At 36.9% G+C, this 22,245-nt stretch overlaps 1 protein-coding gene across 3 annotated transcripts in view; it reads right to left on the bottom strand.

The window, feature by feature from the left end:
- Positions 1-21,734, bottom strand: part of LOC109061722 (PDZ domain-containing protein 4) — a 29,425-nt gene extending 7,691 nt beyond the window's left edge. The window contains exons 1-3 of one of the 3 annotated variants that reach the window (XM_042712641.1): positions 18,722-21,734; positions 2,333-2,374; positions 626-903 (exon numbers count right to left, since the gene is read on the bottom strand). In XM_042712641.1, coding sequence (XP_042568575.1) covers positions 626-903; positions 2,333-2,374; positions 18,722-18,781 — 380 coding nt within the window. In that variant the 5' untranslated portion in view covers positions 18,782-21,734. Of the gene's footprint in view, positions 1-625; positions 904-2,320; positions 2,375-18,721 lie in introns of all 3 variants that reach the window. The other 2 variants (XM_042712640.1, XM_042712642.1) reach the window with 2 other exon arrangements.
- Positions 21,735-22,245: the final 511 nt, after the last annotated feature.

The following is a 22,245-nucleotide window of genomic DNA, read 5'->3' as shown; positions in this document are numbered from 1 at the left end:
GCAATGCATTTAAACTTTGACACGATAATGAAAAATTAATGCAATTCTCGTGTAAAAATATTTGTGTTTTTGCTGGAAAGGAGAGTGGCGTAAGATGCGTTGTTACTCCTAAATATGTTCCATATAATCTTTAGACAAATAATTGTTTAGGTTTTATACATTTGCGATTCATTAACAAGTATTATAAAATATATATTTATATACATAAATATGTAAAAATATTTAAAATACATATATGGTCACTTGACCAACAAAAAAAAAAAAAAAAAAAAAAAAAAAAAAAAAAAAAAAGTGCAAGAAATGTTCTTTACAGTGTAAAAACAGCCCTAACTAATAAGTATCTGACATAAAATAAGTATTTTCTGTAAAAGGTGCAGTAACATAACATTCAGAAGTTTGGAGCTTTTGTTCAGCAAAGATGCATTTAACTGATCAAAAGTAACAGTAAAGGCATTCATAATGTTGTAAAAGATTTCCATTTTAAATAATCTTGCTGACCCCCAAACTTTTGAACAGTACTGTAATTAGTTATTTTTATTATATGTATAATATACATAGATCATAACAGCACTGATTTTGCTAGTACTGTTCCTTAACCGACATCTGTTCTCAAAGCCACACTCACAGCTGGCTGAAGAGGTAGGGCTCTGGTATTGGCGGCAATGGAGGGGATGGAGGTGACACTGGTCTGTTGTGATGGACGGGTCTGCTTAATGTCACCATGTGCTGGAAGCTAATAACTGTCTGCGTCCCACTGTCCACACAGTCAGTCGTTACCATCGTCCCCCCAGCAGCTCCAGGCATGGCTGCTTTCCTCCTCGGACCCCACCTCATGTTCCTCCGGCAGCGCAGCGCATGCAGGCTCTGCTCCTGAGAGAGCCCAGCCAGGTCTCTACTGTTCACCTGGACAAACACACACATGGTGAGGAGATCACCGCTTTGAGTTAAAGAGCTCATGCTATCCATTTGACTTTGATATTTTGAAATGAAAGCACTTGAAAACCTACTTTTACATAACTGTCCAAAAATCACTTTTTTTTTTTACAGCTGAAAAAACATGGTTATCAAATTACTGCCCACATTTACACATTAGCAACAAGTTCAGCATGATTAGCTGATTTTTTTAGGTTATGCACATACAGAAGATAACGAAAAGAGCCTACTGAAAGGTCAAAGAGAGATTCTGAAAAATGAATTAATTAATTCTAATTAATAAATTGTGGTTGTGACCAGTGTTATTTTTATATAATTTTATAGATTTTAGTCAAAACTCAGTTTTACAATCACAGTAATAAATTACGTTACAATATACTTAAATAAAAAACAGTTATTTAAAATTAGTAATATTTTTAATTAGCTTTTGTTTTTCTATTTTCAGTTTTTATTAAGATTTTATTGTTCATTCCATTTTGCTTTTTGTTTCATTTTTAGTAACTTAATTTTTTTTAAGTTTAGGTTTTTTATGTAATATGTATTATTATCTTAATTTTAGCTTTATTTCAATTATCGAAAACTAGTTTAATAGATTTAGTTTTAGTTAAAAACAACACTGGTTGTGACTGTTTTTGGGGAAAAAAATGACAAAGTACACCAAAAAAAAATATAATAATTAAAAGCAGTATATGTGTTATTCCTTTAACAGATTATTTTTAAGAATGTACAAACCATAATAATCTAACACAGGAAGTGCAAATGATATCTTGCACTAATGTTCAAAGAGATCTTTGAAGAAAGAAGTCTTCACAATGTGAGGGAACAGTTCAACATAAAAAGGCATAGACTGAATGTTTGTTAGTATGAGAGACATTTGTTTGACTAACAGTGAACAGCTGTTGGACGCTCATCGATGAACATAACAAAACAAATTTGATAAACACACAGATGTACCAGATGTGATTAGTTAAAAGGATAGTTCACCCAAAAGTGAAAATGCTGTTATCATTTACTCATTCTCATATTCCAAAGCAGTGGCTTTCATTCTTCTGTGGAATGCAAAAGAAGATATTTTGAAGAATGTTTGAACTGTTCATGCAGTGAAAATCAGTATTGTGCAAAGCAACACCGGACCTCATTGACTTTGTCATTATATGGACCAAAAAAATAAAAATTAATAATAATTTGTGTTCCACAGAAGAAAGAAAGTCATTAGGGTTTGAAAAAATGAGAATGAATAAATGATGACAGATTTTTATTTACTTATTTATTTTTAAAGCTACCCCTTTAACATGAGCACTGATAACAACATAAGATCAAAACATATCTACAACAGTCACAAGGAACACCCAACATTTACTCAACACTCAGACATAAAAAACAAAACCTTTATTCCAACCTCCCCATTAAAAGAGCACAGCATGCTGTTTATCCGCCTCCTCTGTGGGAGAAAGAGAAGGAAGAATTAAGATGGGGGAGAAAAAAGCATATCCAAGTAGAAAGTCCAGTTCATTTAGTGCTGAGGAGACTGTCGAGAAACTGCAATAAGGGAAACTACAAACAACTCAGCAGAATAAAGTCTCATGGTGATAAATGACCACAATACTCAATATCTGCAAAGTGTTTAAGGGTTTAATATATATAGTATGTAGATATGAAACTCTTTTGTTTTTGCCCCCATCTTTCATGAGCTGAATTCAAAGATCTAAGACTTTTTCTATGTACACAAAAGGCCTATTTCTCTCAGATATTGTTCACAGATCTGTCTAAATCTGTGTTAGTGAGCACTTCTCCTTTGCCGAGATAATCCATCCACCTCACAGGTGTGGCATATCAAGATGCTGATTAGACAGCATGATTATTGCACAGGTGTGCCTTAGGCTGGCCACAATAAAAGGTCACTCTTAAATGTGCAGTTTTACTGTATTGGTGGGACCGGAGGGTCCTAAAACCAGTCAGTATCTGGTGTGACCACCATTTGCCTCACGTAGTGCAACCACTGATCTATATATGACTGGATCGCTCATTGCGTTCTAAACTGCCAGCAGGCAGTGAAGCCACCGGAAGTGTTCGATCCGCCATCTTACTAATCCCTACCGGCAGAGAGCACCATTGAGTCACATTCAAACCGCTGTCCTAAAATCACCCGATTTGAAGCAAACCAGTCAAACGGTACTAGTTTTTATGTTATATGTATGTAAATTAATGTTTACTTCAGATGTTATCTGCAGTGTTTACGGTCTTTGGGGGCAGTATAAGCGATATATTTAAACCGTTTATGTGTGTGTGTCTGCTGTGCACTGATGACACAGGTAATGATCCAACACAAAATATAGCCCATTTCTTTATGAACATAATTATTCAGGAATTATTAAACATGAACGTATTAGTATCAGAAATGGATTTAAATATATTACAATGAATAATACAATTATGTTGCTAATGTTACTCTATAATAAAAATGAAAAGCTTAACTTACTATCTTGGAAATAAAGCTTTATGTCTTTAAATCTGTTTATAGTCAGTTATTTCTCTGAATAAATTCAGATTTCAGAATTCAGAATTTCCTTTGTTTTATATGTTGAGGTCGTGTCCGTCTGATGTTTATCATGTTCATGATGTTCGCTACTGTAATGAAGTAGCTTTTTAATAAGTAGGGGAAATTCCCGACATTTAAAAAATAACTGTTTACATGCCTAGGGTGTTTGCATTGTAATTACGTACAGGGATACTTCAGATTTATAAACGCTGACTTGTTAGGTGATGTTTTCTCATTAAAATCATACAATTTCCTATTAATTCAATAGAACATTTACGCACACTAGGGATTACCAATATGGCGGCGCGGCGGCTTCACTTTAATGACGTCATGAGCAATCCGGTTCTCTATTTTAATAGATCAGTGAGTGGAACACATCTCCTTCACATAGAGTTGATCAGGTTGTTGATTGTGGCCTGTGGGATGTTGGTCCTCTCCTCTTCAATGGCTGTGTGAAGTTGATGTATGGCAGGAACTGGAACACACTGTCGTATACGCTGATCCAGAGCATCCCAAACATGCTCAATGGGTGACATGTCCGGTGAGTATGCTGGCCATGCAAGAACTGGGATGTTTTCAGCTTCCAGGAGTTGTGTACAGATCCTTGTAACATGGGACCATGCATTATCATGCTGCAACATGAGGTGATGGTCATTTTGTAAAAAAAGAGATTTAAGACAAATTATTAATGAAAAGGTGTCCTTTTATTATTTATCATACAAAATGCTGCATATTTCTTTGTGAAAACTGAAATGTTAAATAATAAAACTAACTTGAAATTTTAAAACAAATCCCAAATCAAATAAAAAAAATATACAACCAAAATAAATCTCTTCATATCAAAAAAAGGCTTTTCACTTAAGACATAACCGACTGTGTTTATGAGAATACTTGCAGAGATAATTATTTTGAGATAATTTTGTGTGTATGTGTTCATTCAGAAGCAAGGATACGCGAAAAAGGAATCAATTATGTGTACGCGCATTGTCTGAAACCCGGCTCTGTGTGCGCGCTTTGAATGAGTGCATGCAAAAACCAGCGTACTAGCTCCGAATGTGCCCAAATGTTTTAAAACGCTTCAATGTTTAAAATAAATCGGCAAGAATTAGAAACAAGTGCAAACGATCAACTACAATCCGTTTCACCCCTACAAGCTAGTGAACAACGTGAATCAAGTTAGGAATTTTATATCACTATTCAAGATAGCCCACAGGGGAAGGCGGTGATACATTTTGGTAGCCCGAAGACATCAGGCTAGCAATTTTGCTATTTTTTTACTCTACATATTAGTGGAGTGTTGCTATGGCACAAAGAGCTGTCACTCATCTTAGTTCATTCATAGCGATCACACAAAGATACGTTATTATCATTAAAGTTCTCTACGCTGCACAACAAATCTTTTATTTACATTGCTTCAACACTACACTATAATAAAATGATACCATCCCAACACAACACAATAAAAAAAAAAAACAACCACCAAATAAATCAGCGAGTAAATTAAATTGTAACTTAAACGCCTCTGATTCAAGAAATCAACATATGTCTGTGCTTGGCTACAGTACATTGCTCAATGCTGCAGAAACAGAAATCGATCTCCAATGTACAAACCATAATATGCTGTGTGATAAAACTGCGCATTTTAGAGTGGCCTTTTATTGTAGCCAGCCTAAGGCACACCTGTGCAATAATCATACTTTCTAATCAGCATCTTGATATGCCTCACCTGTGAGGTGGATGGATTATCTCAGCAAAGGAGAAGTGCTCACTAACACAGATTTAGACAGATCTGTGAACAATATTTGAGAGAAATAGGCCTTTTGTGTACATAGAAAAAGGCTTAGATCTTTGAGTTCAGCTCATGAAAAATGGGGGCAAAAACAAAGGTGTTGCATTTGTAATTTTGTTCAGTGTACAGTATTTATATTTCATTGACATATAATGTAATTAACCTACAATACATTTTCATTAAATTGCAGTTAACATGCAATTAAGTGTCCAACAATTACATTCAGTTTTCAATTAAGTCTATTATTTAAGTCTATTCTCAAGTAAGTCTTTCATTATTTTGTAATTTGTCCTCTTTTTAAGAGTACATGGATGAGACAAGACTGAAACACCAAAATGTTTGCCAGTCTTAAATTTTCTGTTGTGAGATTGTGAAGTGATTACAGAGAGCCTATCGCAGTTCATCTTTGACCTCTGACCTCTGTGCCTCTCTGACCTTTCCCAGAGGCTTACGAAGCCCTAATGTTTGTGTGAAAGTGACCCCCTCTAAGTTATTCCTGTGTGTTTGTGTGGAGGTATGGAGTAGACTGCAGCGAGAGCGATTGGTAATTAGGGATTAGTGTGATAATATTCAGCAGGATTCTGATGGAAACAGCGTGAGTTTCTGGCTCAGGTCCGAGTGGGCGGCTTCATCAAAGAACACCGATCTGCTTACAACAGCCAGAAAACCCAGAGTAAAGACACTTTTCCTCCCTCGCTTTTCTCCTCCAGTGACTCTGATTTAAATTCTGCTACTCAAAATACTGCGTGAAGTAGAAGAATAAGTATGGATGAAGTTATTCCTCACAGACGCACACACGGCAGGTTTCTGAAAGAGTAATGGATATTCAATAATAGGCCTTTTTTTTTTTTAAGGAAGTTTAACCAAAACACCCCAAGCATACCATTAAAAACAAAAAAACACCAAACACACAACAAAAAAAAAAAACACGACCAGAGCAGTGGGCAGCCATGACTTGATGAATCTGATTGAGAAAATAGTTTGATTCAAGTGTTTACATGCTTAATTTTTTTCCTTTTGATCAGATCAAGTCTACACAAGCCCTTTAATCAGACTCAAACTGAATCCGAATTGAGCTCAGTTGGGTCACCTGAACTATTTACATGAAGGCTTTTCAATCTGATTCATACCAATTGTAAACTGGTATTTTTCACAGTTTTTGTTTCTTGTCATTGCTCAAAAAAAAAAAAAGATAATTGTTAGAATTTATTGATAAATGTTCAACTCACAATGACCTTGTCTGCCATCTGGAAGTTTCTATACAAACTGGTTTGTCCCTCCAAAATCCATTTTCAACACAATATTACTGCTGCTCTGTTGTGCCCAAATTTGCCACACATGAGGATTGAGGATTCATCGTCCCTCAGTTTTTAATAGTCTTGCTGTAAAGGCCACTTTTCTCCACTGTCATATCTTTTCCAAGGATACGACCGTCAGGGGCACTGGCTTGCATAAACGCAATCATGCACACAGTTTAACACGTTTTCACTAGTCAGAGCTAAACACACACACATTCTTGGAGCATAGTTCGGACGGATGCTTTAATTAACAGTACGCAATGATTTATTACAGGAGATGTCCTCATCTCCAGCACGGAGGCATAACCGTGTCCCCAGACACTAATTCAGAGGGGCGTAATGCGGACTACATCTCCAGCCGCACGTCCGCTCCTGTGGCTGCAGGGTTACACGTCCAGAGACAGATAAATGATTGCAGAGGAACAGAGCTAATGTGTGGAGTGAAGACACAAATACATACAGCGACTGGTCTTCAGTATTCCTTATGAAGCTGCAGTACAGAACAGAAGGGGGGATGGAAGGGCAAGTTCAAAGAAGGTGACAGACAGAGAGAGACACAACAGGGGGAAGGGAGCATGATGAGGGAGATACACAGAGACTATCTCAGCCTCTACTGCCTACATGAGCAACATTTTAACCACGACTGGCGCTACAGGGGGTCTCGGGGGTCAAATTGGTTATTAAAAACAACCTATGGATATAATTAAACTGTCATTTATTTTTATTATTATTATTGACTGTCATTATTTGTATCTTGTTTAACAATGCATTATAATATCTAAGCGTTATGTATTGAATTCATAATTACATTTCTTGTCTTATGTTATGTTTGTTGGATGTTGATTTTATTAATTCCTCTCTGCAGTCTCCCTGCAGCTTTAATAAGGGGAACAGATGCTACTGTTATTTTGTTACTGCTGTTATTATATGAAGAGTTTTGAATTATTCACCACGACAGACAGGGACTTAGTATCTTTTCATATTCATCATACCTCTCTCATGGTGCGTCTTAATCAAGTTTGTTGTCTCTCAACCTTTGGCTGATGTTCCTTCAAGCTGCATTTGTTTGTGGAACAAACATTTTGTGCACTAATTGAATTACAGTTGATTTCAGTAGAGCTTTGGCATGTTGCTAGGCTAACAGTATAATACTGTAATGAGTTGTGAAAAAGACTTTAGCTTACTTTTTAAAAAAAGTGCTTATTACAGGAATCGTATACTTTAAATATGTTTTAATCTAAATAGTGTAACAATCACTATGATGCTCATTTGTCATCTAATTTTCGTTATCAGTGATGAAAAAAAAAAAAAAAAAATTGTTAATGACAAAAATCCTTTGTTTAATGCTGTTGCATAAAACAGACATCGGCCATCTTGGTAATGCCCAGCAGCAGCTATTTTTAAGATGGTTTGCAAGGTTTAGTTCAATAAAATCTTACAAAAAAAGAAAAAATAATTATTTGGTCCAGCGATAATGTGCGTGCAAGTTGTAGAGTTCAAAATAAAAGTTTCCTTCAGTAATATCCATTAATGATCAAATTCTTATCATAAGTTCAAAATTAAATCAAATTTACATTTAAATGGTTATTAATCTACACTGAACCAAAACCATGAAAATGCAGCCATAAAGAATCTAAATTTAGGCAGCTTTACTGAATAGAAAGTGTTTTTGTCCATTATATATTGCTTCAAAAATGCCATATTTCAAAACACCCTTAATGCAGTAAATAGGCATATAATGTATTTCCAAAGTATTTTCTGCAAACTAAGTATGAGAACCAGTTAATATGGAAATCAAAATGAATATACTGTACATCGCTTAAATGTCCCAGATGTGAGATTTGTGAAACTTTTGTATTTTTAAATTGGAAGGCGTAACTTCCTTTCTATAGCTGCCACACTGAGCAACACAATCTTGACAGTTTTTTTTTTTTCAACAAGTGGTCTTTAGGATTAAACAAGTGTTGTATGCTACAGAGGGTTTATAAGAGGGTTTATTTAGCATCTAATGGTACCTCGTGTGTGTTACTGTGGCATATTGACACCTGTTTTGTGGAGCACACACAGCATCTGAGAGTGTGCAGGCGGTGAGAAGCATACTAATGCTGCGCTTGTTCTCCTGGGACTCCTGTCTCACTGTGACTCGGAGCAAACGCTCTCTAGATACAACCACTCAGAGATGGGTGCTCCAATATGTTCTCACATTTTTAAAACCTTTTGTTGAATTATTAAACCTGTAGCTGCAGTAACATTTCTCTGTCTCTGAGATAATACTAGAGCATTGGCTCATTTTCCATTCCGTAGAATTCGTCTGAACATTAAAAATACATGCATGCTTTATTTACTTCCATTCTAATGTATAAAGCAGCTGGTAAACCATTTGAGATCAATGCTTTAATGTTCTATTTTTTATATATATATTACCCATGCAACATTTAGTTGAAAGCTGTGGCTGTTTTGTAAAAATTAACTGCAGAACTCATATCATAGCCTGCAGACAGTTTGTCAAGGGAATACATATCTGCTGAAGTGCCGTGAAGCGGAGCAATCCTTTCCTACTGTGGGCCTGCTGCTATGGATTTATTCAAATGAAATACAAAGTTATGTACGAAAGCCTCTTGAAAAACAAACCAATTGGATGATTTTACAGCAGGCATTGTTTGTGCAATCAGCTTTTGTTTGTATGGAGATTCATTGTTTCATTTTGTAGTCTCTCAGCACATACACCATGGGGGAGTCTAAACATCTCCACTGTTTAGTCTGCATCTCTCTTCCCTCCGTATTTCTCACTGTTTCTTTCTCCTTGATGTCTTAAACATTACTTTGTTTGAAAACCCAAATGAGCTTCGGAACACTCTACTTAGGCACTCACTGATATGTTTCACACAAATATAGGGACCTGATGAAATGGAAACCTTCATTCTGTGAAGTCACTTGAGGTTCTCATGTGACTGTTTGTTTGGAGTCTTGCATAAACCTAACCTTAACCTTTTTTGCAGCAAATACTAATCTTGCATGAGTTACTATATTGATAACAGAGCTCATGCTTACCATTCATACTGTACCATGCAAACCAGATTTGAATAAATTAGTTGATTCCAATAGTGTTTGGCAACTTATTGTTGAAAAAAAAAACAACCTTTAACTAAATTTTTGCAAAACCTTAAAAAAACACAGATATAATTCACCGCATTTTCTTTTTGCATTTGAAGTGAACTCTAGTGGCAGTAAAACACCAACATCTTTTGTTCATATTCTCAAAAATTATGATTACAGGGGCAGATTATTTATTATTAAAGACTCATATGCATGGCTTTTCTGACATAGTGAACTTGCTTGGTAGCGCACCTGGTACAGCATTGCATTTTAGAGTGCTCGGGTACCACTCCATTGAACAACAAGTTATGATACTTGATAAACAGCTCAAAGACTTGTAGAAGCAAGGTAAAATAGCATGGTTGCTTTTTATCTCCAGATTGCTTTTGTCACCAACATTATTTAGTGTTAGAGTAGGGATTAGTGTAAGGTGTTTTGGTACATTATTGTTAGGCATGAAAGTTTTCGAATTTTAGCACCACATACCATTTTATTTCAGTGATACATACAACAGCTTTAGTTGTAAAATATTGCCACACTCACAATACTCTGTTTTGGATAAAACTGAACATACTGTTAGCACTTAATGGACATTTTACTTTGAAAGTGCTGTTAAAAAGCAATGTAATATCATTTTGAGCAATTTTTAATAAGCCTAGGTTGGTTTTTGCTTTAAGCTACTTATTAAACTAACAACATGATTCTTTTGTAAAGTACAAACTTTTATTTTATTTGTATATTTTTACTTCTATTTTTTTTTTTGAATGAATATATTTACATTGACATTCTTGCTCATTCACCATATTGAATTATTATTATTATTATCATTATTTTTGAGCAGGTTCATAACTTATTGCACATAGATAATCTTTATTCCAGTCCTTTAACTTGACCTCTGACCCTCTCATTTATCCTGTACATACCCACATGTCTGATACACCTGTAGGTGCACATACTGATGAGGTGAAGGATGAACTCTCTGTTGACACTCATTTCCATATTGAGTAGATCTTGATCCCTTCCTGATGATTAATTCCACTGGGATTAATTAGACACACATAGTGCTGAACCCTCATTAACACGTTCCTGTGATATAATCTGCTACAAATGTGGCGTATTCACACGGGTATGTGTGTGTGTGTGTGTGTGTGTGTGTGTGTGTGTGTGTGTGTGTGTGAGTGAGTGTGTGTGTGTGTGTGTGTGTGTGTCTGATGTGTGTGTGTGTGTGTGTGGGTGTGTGTGTGTGTGTGTGTGTGTGTGTGTGTGTGTGTGTGTGTGTGTGAGTGAGTGTGTGAGTGTGTGTGTGCTCAGAGGTCTGGGAGATTCCTTATACCTAAATTATGCAAAAGTATGAAACTGCTCTAAGTTGACTTTTACGTTTTCTGAAGAAAACATAAGTGTTGCAGAAGTTACACCACAATGATAAGGTGTTGTGGATGATTGCTATGCAGTGCTAAGAATTTCTAAGCATTTTAGCAGTTTCTCTACTGTTGCTGTCGCCAATATTCTGATATGTCTTTCAATATCATTTTGTACATTAGAATGTGCATGCAGTGTGCAACTGAAATTTCCTCAAGAGTAGCTGTATACTGTATGAGCACAGCCAGATCTCAATATTTGTTCACAGTCAAAAAACAATACATAAAATAAAAAAATTCTGAGACAAAATAAGAGCAACAGTCTACTCAAATTGATAAGTGCTTGTGTGAGGGGTTCAGAGACCCCCACAACTTTAGATTTAATGAGTACAAAGACATTTTTATTGCTCATAACTTCTGGAGAGAAATAGTGCAGACACTGGCATTTGTCAGACAGACAGTTGAGCGGCTGTGGGAATATACTTTGAAAGGTTGCGCATTTGGTGCTACACATATGTTAAGCATCTGATTATAAAGGTCCCTATATTGTAAAGGTCCCTATATACTTCAAGCTAATTTAAAGAACAACCAGCTGTGACATCATTTATGACTAAATCTGGCCAAAACTAAGTATGTTTGGAGTTTGTATTAGGAGTTAAAGACAGCTTGCCAAAGTAAACTTTCTGGAAAACTTTGCCGCGGGCCTGTAAACACCTTCAAACTACCATAATCCATGGTGATTATGTAACAGGTTAGGTGTTGCTCTCAGGCTCGGCCTTCTTGGACAAGGCAAATCCTCTCTGGTTTATTTCTTCTGTTCAGTCTGTCAAGGTCAAGTGTCCATGAGAAAAATCATGAGCGTGCTGGAAAACTGCTATATGGCAGATATTGTAATTTTAATTGAAAGGGACGCTGACACTGTTTTGCATGTTTAATACTGTAAGGCTGCTTGCTTTAAAGCAATCTATTGTATAAAGTGCTATATGCATAAATGTGTCTGTGCTATATAAATAAATAAGTAAACAAATGTGACATGACTAGACTGTGCACAAATTGCAGAGCTAGTCCAAACATATCCACGTCGCTATGATAAGATGCTTTCTTAACTGTTTTCTCACCGCTGTCGTGTTTGTTCTTTGTTATTGAGAGAAAAGCACAACAAGCTGCAATACAAATAATAGTAAGTCTGATGCCTGATTTAGCAAACACCACTAAGGAGTCAAGGTTTTCTGGTCAGCATGGCCCAATTAGTCCTGGGTTGGTAGACTAGGGATGTGCCCGAATAGTGAATCCGTTTTCAGAAAGGAATGGAAAACGAATAATGCGTTTTGGAGCCACTAAAGGGACATGGTTAGCTGCTTGCTAGCGGTTGCCTATTACATTACAATACTTAAAATTTCACTTTCCACCTAAACAGAGAGAGTTAAGGAGAGATAACTGAGAATGATAGCGAATGATTTGCAGATCCTGAGCACCACTGACAAACATCTAATCTTGTGAAATGTGTGGTATGTAGTGCCACTCCGTAGTAGAGAAGGCTACGTGTGATATCGAATCTCGAAAGTGAAAGTAAAAAGCAAACGTGCATTCATAATTGATTTCAATGTCCTGCATATTAATAACGGCTCCCTGATGCCCGCAGTTTATATACAGGATAATTACCCAATGATATAATTGTGAGAGAAAGCACTGAAATACATTTTTTTCTCGTATATCTCGTATTTACTCCCTTTAGGGGTGCCATAGTACACGTCATTACCTTTCCGAATACCGTATTTGGATTTGGGCACATCTCTAGTAGATACCATAACTACTCAGTCTGGTTTTGAAAAAAAATAAAAAAATTCTCATTGAAGGCCATTCATAACTAGCATTTGTTTTTTTGTTTTTTTTTTTCATTTGTTTTGTTTAATTTAATTTTATAGTATAGATTCCTGTGGCTATAAAATCATTATTCACATGGTATTTACAGATTAGGTAATGTTGTGTCCCGTGAGTTGTAAAGACAGCAGATTTAAAATTAAATATTTATGGAGGGTCCTGCAATGGTTCAGCAACTGCCCCTGAGAAGAATGGGAATGCTAACGGGTGGCTTTCTCCTGCTATTCTACAACTCATCTTGCTGATAAAAAATTAATGTAACTTAAAAGAAAACCCTTTTGATAGGCCTAGAAAGAGAGAAGACGAGATGTGAGGATACGTCTGGCATGACGAGACAGACAGACAGAAAGAAAGGGTGTGGCCGAGTGGAGGCGCGGAGCTGTGTGTGTGTGTTAGAAGGAGGCAGAGTGATTCTTTGATCACTTTAAGCAATTATTTGTGCCATATGTTCATTAATACTAATGCAACTACAAATAAAAACCAGTGTAAGACGACTCATTCTGCTTGCTTAATGAGTCTGGTTGCCATAGTTACAGCATCCCATTGCAATGCAGCTGAGAGAGAGAGAGAGAGGGGAAGGGGTGCTCAGAATGATTGATGGGGTGCTGGATAGCACTAGTGTGCTGGCCAGATTGATGGTGTTTATTCTGTGGCTGGTTTTGCCAGTAGAAAGGAAGCTACGCATGTATATTGAGGAAAATCTGAACACCCACATCAGATAAACACACTTTCCTGCTTTGAGGGGATATGTGTGTGTTTCTGATGTTCATTTCCAAGTTATCATATCTGCAATGTGGCAATGGCTTTGTGGCACACACTGGACAAACAGCAAGATCACGTTTGGAGAGTCAAAATGAATTTTGCAAGATGATACTAAGATATAATTTGTATTTAAAGTGAATGCATTTTATAAATCAAACTTTGACACCCATAATTCTTTGCACACTAAAATAAATAAATGATTAATTAAGAACAGACCAAAACTGCTAGTTCTTAAATCGTATTTGCATTTCTGCTTGTTAAAATATGGTGTAAAAAAACACATCACGACAAGTTTGATGCCAGTGACGTTAAACACCACGCTTCTTGTATGTTGAAAAAACAAAGTTTACTCTTGTTCTCAGTCAAAGCTACAGTAATTTAACTTAGAATACAGCAAACAAGCCATTTGTGCAACTTGTATAACTTGCAACTTGTTTCACAAAGGGTTCTTTGTGGTGAAAGAAGGTTCTTCAGATTATAAAAAGGTAAGAAAAGAATGGTTCTTTGTGGAAGCACAAATGGTTCTTCTATGGCATCACCTGAAGAAACTTTTGAAGCACCTTTATTTTGAGTGTAATAGCAAAAATAAATCAATAAATAAATACAAATAAAACATAAAAAATAAAATAATAATAATTGGCCAAACTAAATAAATAAAGATGAAATAAATAAAGTGATTTAATTAACATTAGCTTGGTTGAGGTTAAAGAGCACAAGATTTCTGTGACTGAATAGACTATAGAGAATAAAGGCGACTAATTAAGCTTAATTAGCAGGGTCTTTTAGCAACGTGCATCTCAGGAAAGGCTGCCAAGACATTGGACGCAGCAAGAGACTTGGACGGCATGTTTTGCTGAAAACTGCTTAAAAAAACTGTTTTATTTCTGAGAAAAAGTGAATAATCTGTTTGTGTGTGTGTGTGTGTGTTAAATTATTTTATAGTGCTTAAAAGGAAGCACTAGGCTATATTGAAATTCCTCTTCTCCAAACTGCACTTAATTCAACTCAAACTACTGTACTTAACATTTGCATGTTCACACTTAACTTTAACACCATTCATAATCTAACTAATAGCAAAGATGCCATTGTAATATTTGCATACTGAATGGTGTTTTTTTTTTTTTTTTTTTTTTCTTGCACCTGTTTATAGATACAGCCGCCTTAAATACTGTCACAGCTATCTTTTTTGCTGTGTAGCCAGCACTGATACTTCATTCATTAACTGAAAATCTAGTTTGTCATGCAGTTATATATTACTTCAGTCTTGTGAGTTGTGGAGACATTGAGAGTTATCAGTGTGACATTTGATCATGTCTCATTTCTGTGACAAGTCAAAAGTTGCAAATGATGGATCTGGAAATTGCAGTCAGATGAAACTGAGATTAAACTCGACAGAGACTGTGAGCGTTACAGTCAGGCACTGCCCTGGACGGTCCCGTAGGGGCCTGAGGATCTTCTAAGGTCCACCAATTCATTCCTGCTCTGTGATGCGTAGAAATCAATTACTGTCGTCATATGAGGGCAACCATCTAAAGAAAAAGCTATCTGTCCGATTCCAACAGTAATGGAGTCCAAACAGCTCTGTGTTGTAATGTATTCCTCTCATTCTTCTTATCCTGTCATCACCCTCATGCCTCACATTCTCTTGCATTCTGTTTATGGGGTCTGTGGTTTAAACAGAAGCCTGAATAGTGAGTGACCTGGAATATGTGTCATTTGCACAATTTGAACAATTGATCCATATGTTTCTTTCTTCTGTTAATCAAAATGCCAACATCTCTCTGATGAAGTTTACAGGACTTCTCCAATCATTTAATCCACTTAAACCCCACCCTTTTCTTACAATTGGCTGCAAGCTTGCAAAAAGATCTGCCACCTACTAAATACATACTGATGCATTTCCGAGTGATATGGAGTCATTTTAACGTCTGATGTTGTCACACAAGGAACGTCCTTCCAGTGAGGAAGCAAATTTTCAAATTTAGATTAAAGATGATAAAGACAAATTTTGTTTCCACTTTGTTACGTGCAAACATTTAAACTAATCATTTGATACAATACACTTGTTGTGTGCATACATGTTTTTACATTAAGTACCTGCATGTAATTAATTTTGTAATACATTTTTGTAATCATATCTGTAATTTCACTGTTGACCTTATAACTACCCCTTAACCCATCCTCAAACCTAACCATACCGCCTAACCTGGCCCAAACCTTACCCATATCCCACCTCAAAAACAGCAAAAGTGTTTTGTAATATAACATGAACACACGCATTGTACCTAACAATTATTTATTTATATTGTTTCTTTTTCTTTTGTGTTTTTTCTTCTGTGGATTAATTTGTATGTATGAACTGTTTACCACAAGACTAGTTATTTGTACAAGTACATGTACGCAAGTAAGTGGGGTCAATTTGTGGACTTTTTAAAATTGCTCAATTACCACACCATGATGGCAAATCCATCATGGCAAAGATTTTATTTTTTCTCATGTAAGTCTGCACTGAATGCGATGAGAGAGAAAAGCTTTATTCATGCGGGACTAGTTTCCCCAGTGAAGGTCATGTAAATTTGTCTTTCACAAACATCATTTGTGATTTCAATCTCGTCTGAATTGAACATGACTGTGTTTTGCTTACAAAAAAGCTAAAGAAAAAAAAATCACACCAAATTACCTACTGCTCTTCTTAACTCAGCTGACCTCTGGGAAGAAAGCAAACAAATACTCATTCTATCATCCACATCACTCTTCCTCATTTATTTTGACCTTTGTCTAATGGCTAAAGCTAATTTTCTTGTCTCTCTGCCAGATGCAGGTCCATTATGGATTTAAACCTTTTTGCCAATTTTCTAAGAAAAATACCTGGCAGCTCTAGTACTGCAGACAACATATTCTACACACACACACACACACACACACACACACACACACACACACACTCTCTCTCTCTATAAAAAAAAAAAACATGTTATATGAAAAAGCATAGCTCTCTGCAAATACCACACTGGATATTTATTCTCCTCTGGTTTCAATCAATAATCTGCATGCTTAATTATGATGTTAGTAATTACATAGTTGCACCCCCCTCTCTGTGCAGCTTGTTAATGCTAAAGGTTGGGTTGTTCTGCTAATTGGCTTTATTCACATTGGTGGTCTCTTATCAACAAGACTTTCTAGCAATGATACATGCATGCTGCCATCTCGCCCATCAATTGTATATAAATTGTCTGGATGTAACAATACACACTTTATTTCAATTAAAAGTACTCCGCAACATAATCATTTATAAAAATGTTTATGAATCGCAATCAGAAAACATGTTATATACAGTATCAATGGCTTTCCTTATCACCCCAGTGATTCAAAAGTTCATTACTAGTCTTTTGTATTAGCCAAGTAAAATATTTAAAAGCCAGTTGTAAATCAAAGCCACAGAGGAATTTTTGAAGTTTTGTGAAAATGAAATGATTTGATTGGCATTGGTGTTTTGATACTTGTAGGAAGCCGGACTAATAAAGCTCATTAAATCTCATTAAAATAAGACAAATAAACAAACAAACAGTAGAAAAACAAGCCGTTTACTGCAAACACTGGCAGAGAAGAAGAAACCTGTGGGGACGTGCTTATGAGAGAGACACGAGAGACTGCAAACATCAGACTAAAGGCTGTTGCTTGTGACAGAACCAGGGGCACTTGCTAAAAGTTCCTAAAGTTCCTAAAATATGCATATAATGATAATGTTGACAAAAATGTTTGCAGTGCATTATTGATAAGTTTAACACAGCACAGACACAGACATAGTGCATCCATTACAAGTAACACATGAACTTGTAGGTTTACTATAGAACAGCTGAAATGTGTTTAAAAGTGTGACTGACTGAATTGATTGGCTCGGTCTGACTCCCCCAAGCTCAAATGTCAAACTATGCCCATGAGCCTGTTCACATCAAGACAAACATTTGGTGTGGAAATTTGTATTATATATATGTCTTTCTGCCATAGTTTTTACACAATTTTCATGTCCTTTTATTTTATTAATGTAGTATCTGCAAGTAGTATATATATATATATATATATATATATATATATATATATATATATATATATATATTATATATATACTTTTAAGATTTGAAATACACAACATGTGCACATTTAATGCACACATTAGATACAATTAGGTACACTTCCTTTTTCACAGTGGGTGTGGCTTTGCTATGTAGTTGCAAAGTTTTTTTTAGCATGTTACCGTTTTGGTTACGCACAGGTCACCTGTAGTTTCACAGCCGAAAAAGAAAAAAAAAGAGACACAACAACACCATCTACCGGAGACCACAACAACAACAGATGCCTGTGTTTGTATGATGGGTATAAAGAGATATCAGCAACTCTAGATTAATTGAATATAAAGACATTTTTATCTATCATAACTTCTGGAGAGAAATGCCGCAGACACTGGACAAAGATGATTATCAAATGGAGTATAGTTTGAAATGCGTAAAAGCCAAAGTACAGTATACTTTGAGCTCAGAGCAGGTCCAATAAATCCCAGACACCATTATTAAACAAAACTGAAAACTTAACCTTAATTATAATTACATTTAACCATGGCAGTGAGAAGCCATGCATGGTTTTACCTGTGGTTATCAACTCAGGCACACTGTCAAAATACTTTAATTTAACCCTACAACAATTAAATGTTAACTTTTTATAGATGTTAACTGTTGGTAACATCAGTTCATGCTACTGCTGAATATGCATTTCAACTTAAATTTCTAATTTTATAGGCTTTTATAGGCTCCCCCATGCCCCACCCTCTTGGTCCCCTTCAAATTTTAAATTCATTGATCCGGGCCTCAAATGAAGCTAATTGAATAGCCTTGATATAGATCCTTATGTATTAGCAATGAGCTAAGTGGGGGGGGGGGGGGTCTGATCAAAGAAAAGTGGAGGAGAAAAATATAAGGGATATGTATATCAGGCCATTCAGAGCAAGTTTCTACCCTTCAGCAAGTAGGATTATGGACGGATAGAAAACAGCTTTAGGTTGATTTCTTACCTGGAACATGACCCTGTACTGCTCCTCGGGCTTCTGCACCACGCACATGTTACACCCCATCCTGACGTCTGAACCCTGACACCTTCAGGCCACGGACCTGCTCAGATCACCTATACAGAGCAACGGCTGTGCTTCTTCAGCCAAGCAGCAGATCCCAGATCCCCGGTGACAGCTCGGCTAAGTCCAGTGAGTTCAATGAACGTACTTGGGTCTTCAGTAGGAGAACCACATTAAAAGCATTTCTGGTTCAGAGACACATGCACGAATAAATCTCATGGCTTTAAAAAATGTCAGTTTTTAAACAGTCTATTTCATCCTACCTAACTAAAAAACTCCTCTGTACAAGAAGTCCAAACTCTCCTTTCTCAAGTCTATTGGGCAGCGTTAAAACAAATGAATTCCAGTATGTAAAAAAGTCCATTTGTGCTTGAAGTGAAATGTTGTAGTACAGCACTTCTTCTGTTCCTGTCCCCATTGATGTGCTTAATTCAGGGAATTCAGCTTGAAATAACGCTTCTGTGTTTGCTCTCACGCTTTTATCAAGGCCACTTCCACCAGCGCTTTTCTGGGACTACATCCAAATTACTCCTAAATCAGTAAATGCTGCATGTACGTGGTTGCGTTATGTTCCATGTTGCGTGTTTTATTCCAAAGCGATGGAAGGATAATTGGACAGATTGAATGTTCGGTCAAGAGAGACCTTAAAGGAAGAGCTCTCCAAGAATGAAAATTACTTTTGCCTCACAGTTTTTGACGAAATCTGTGGCTTTGTTTCAGGTTTTTGCTTCCAAAAAGTGGGCAGTTTAATTCCATTTTTTTATCTGCCAGAGTTTTTGACGGAAATTGAAAACAACAACTGGTCAAAACAGAATATTTTATCATAACACAACTATTTACTACAGAAGCCCTCAAGAGCGTCAGGTGTTTTTCATTTTGAATTGAACTGCAGACGAAATTCTTGACTGTATCTACTGATTATTTTCCACACATTTCCTCTTCACACAGTGAAACCTGAAATCCATGATTCTCTCCCAGATTCGATCAACTGCTGTGAATATTGAAGAGCGGTTTGAGTTTGCTTAACGCCTTCACGTATCCATACAGAATGATTTCAAGTGCCTCACTTTGGCTTTGTGCTTTTCCACCTGTTCCGCTTTCACTACGGTAGCTTTTCTTGTATCTCCCTCTTTGAACCTCTGCTTGAGTTTCTACATTCACGTAGGTGTTTCTTGTCAGTCTCTCATCTCTCAGAGACTCTGAACTGTGGAGTGCGCATTGCGCTCAGCTGGATAAAAATGCATGTTGCACGCTGGATGAATCGGTAAAAACTGGTTGCACATGTGAAAGCGTGAGGTGAGAGAGTCAGTGCGCTTGAGGAAAATTCAGTCCCACGCACTCCTACGTCCGTGTTAAACGCTTCTCCTTAGGTGCGAACAACAGCAAACATCTTTCACTTGACTGCCTGCCCATCTGTACATTTCACCACCATAGATACCAAACACCACCAGATCCGTCAAGATCGGACTGAGCAGGATGCATTAGAAGGAGCGGCTTCATGTACACTGAACTTTGGTTTCCAAAAAGAACAACTATTATGCATTTATATTTTATTTTGTAATAAAGCTCTGTACATTATGGTTATAATTAACCCAATTCCTCAACAGTGAGAATCTTGCATTATTTAGATCAATGAAGGAAAATTCAATTGAATAACACAAGCCCTTAATAGTGATCATTGGTGCTCTGTCACATAGAAATCAATTTCTTTCTTAACAAGATAGCAGTTGGATGTCTTTGGAGCTCAGTGGGTTTTGAAATGTAATTATCACACAAATGCTTGTCGTTCTGCTAGCACACTTTCGTGCAGAGGTGGCTGAGCTGTCCGAAGGTGCGTGTAAATCTTCATCTAATCTGAGGCAGCAGTCTTTACAAAAGAAACAGTTTGTAGCTAGTTTGCACTACTAGCTGATTTGATTAGCTTTTCCTTTCCTCTTTCTGTCTACTTCACACTTTCTCATCACTTCTTGTTTAGTTTCTCAGGGAACTATCACTAAAAATGCTGTCACAGGATTACCACTTAAGCACTGCTCATTTTAAACAGAACTCTTTATTCATATTTTCCAAATGCTGACTCTCAAACAAACCGGTGTTTATTTGAACACACTTCACGACGGCTGAACGCTTTAACCTCATTAAACTGTCAAAGGGCTGGTGTTGATTCACGCACCCTGCTGTTTGAGATTACAGGCTAGCCGTTCATGCTGCAGTAATGTGCCAGACGGACTGAGCGCACTCTGAGACGTTAACAGGCGTCGCCCTCGTACGCCCACATACACAGACGGGTCAAATGTGACCACACACACTCATGCAAACACAGAAGACTGGCATATTTCACCTGAAATAACCTCAGAGAGTTTAACATAGGAGCAGGACGGCTTGTGAAGACTTTGAGGGAAAGATTTCAGAAAAAAAATAGCGCAACAGTCTCAGAAGTATTCCTCAACTAGACGGCATCCAACATCAACACACCCTTCAGTCTCCAACAAGTATGAAAAAGCCATGAGTCGTGAGAAAGAAAAAGAAAAATCAGACTCTAAAAGAAAGAAAGTCAGGTATGAGGCGTGTCATCCCTCTTTCTCTTCTTCCTCTCAAGAGTGCTGCGTCCTTTTGTTTGGCCAGGATTTGAATAATCCATACTGGCATGTTTCTTTTCCCGAAAATCCTTAAGCAGTGTTTATGGGAAAAAGCCACCAAACTGGATCAGTTCCTCCAGCTGAGGGGTGAAATTCTGGTCCCGTTCAGAGCAGCGTCACTGTGATGGAGGAGAGGAGGACGGGAGTGGGGCGAGCAGGCAGGTGAGGGGAGGTTGCTGCTGTCTCGTCCCCTCGTGTGAGCCACTGAATAAACTCCCCCACTGCAGCGCAGAGAGAGAGAGAGAGAGAGAGAGAGAGAGAGAGAGGCACACAAAGACATTAAATGCTCTGTAAAGACACACACACACTCTAGTGCTCACAATGACTGGAGGAACAGTTTAGGATGCAACAGAAATTCACATCTTCCAGCCCCTCTCTCTCTCTCTCTCTCTCTCACTCACACACACACACACACACACACACACACTTTCTTTCCCCTCTGCCTTTTCTCTGATTTCGATTCAGTCCCTCTCTATGCATCTCTCTCTCTCTGTTTTTGAAGGCGAGTTATTAATGTCCAGTTTCAGTTGAATTGAATTCAGATAGCTTTAATGGCATGACAAAAGTACATTTTAAAACGACACAGAAAATAGAAAATAGTCAAAGTGAACAACTGAAACAGGGTTTGAAAAACACCGAGGGAAAAAAAGTGCTTCTGAACAATCTGCTTACTCCCTACTGATGGATGTTTTTAGGGGTAGACGTCATGCTTACTTTTTTTCTAAAAAGTTTTTTGCAAACCTGATATTATGGGAAATTATTTGACGAGGTGGTGTTTTTGATCCAAACATCATACAAACACTTACTCACATTGTATTTACAAAAACATAC

This window comes from Cyprinus carpio, chromosome A23, assembly GCF_018340385.1.
Source record: "Cyprinus carpio isolate SPL01 chromosome A23, ASM1834038v1, whole genome shotgun sequence".
Taxonomy (NCBI): Eukaryota; Metazoa; Chordata; class Actinopteri; order Cypriniformes; family Cyprinidae; genus Cyprinus; species Cyprinus carpio.
Note: the sequence above shows the minus strand (reverse complement) of the source record. Positions and strands in the feature narration are given on the sequence as shown.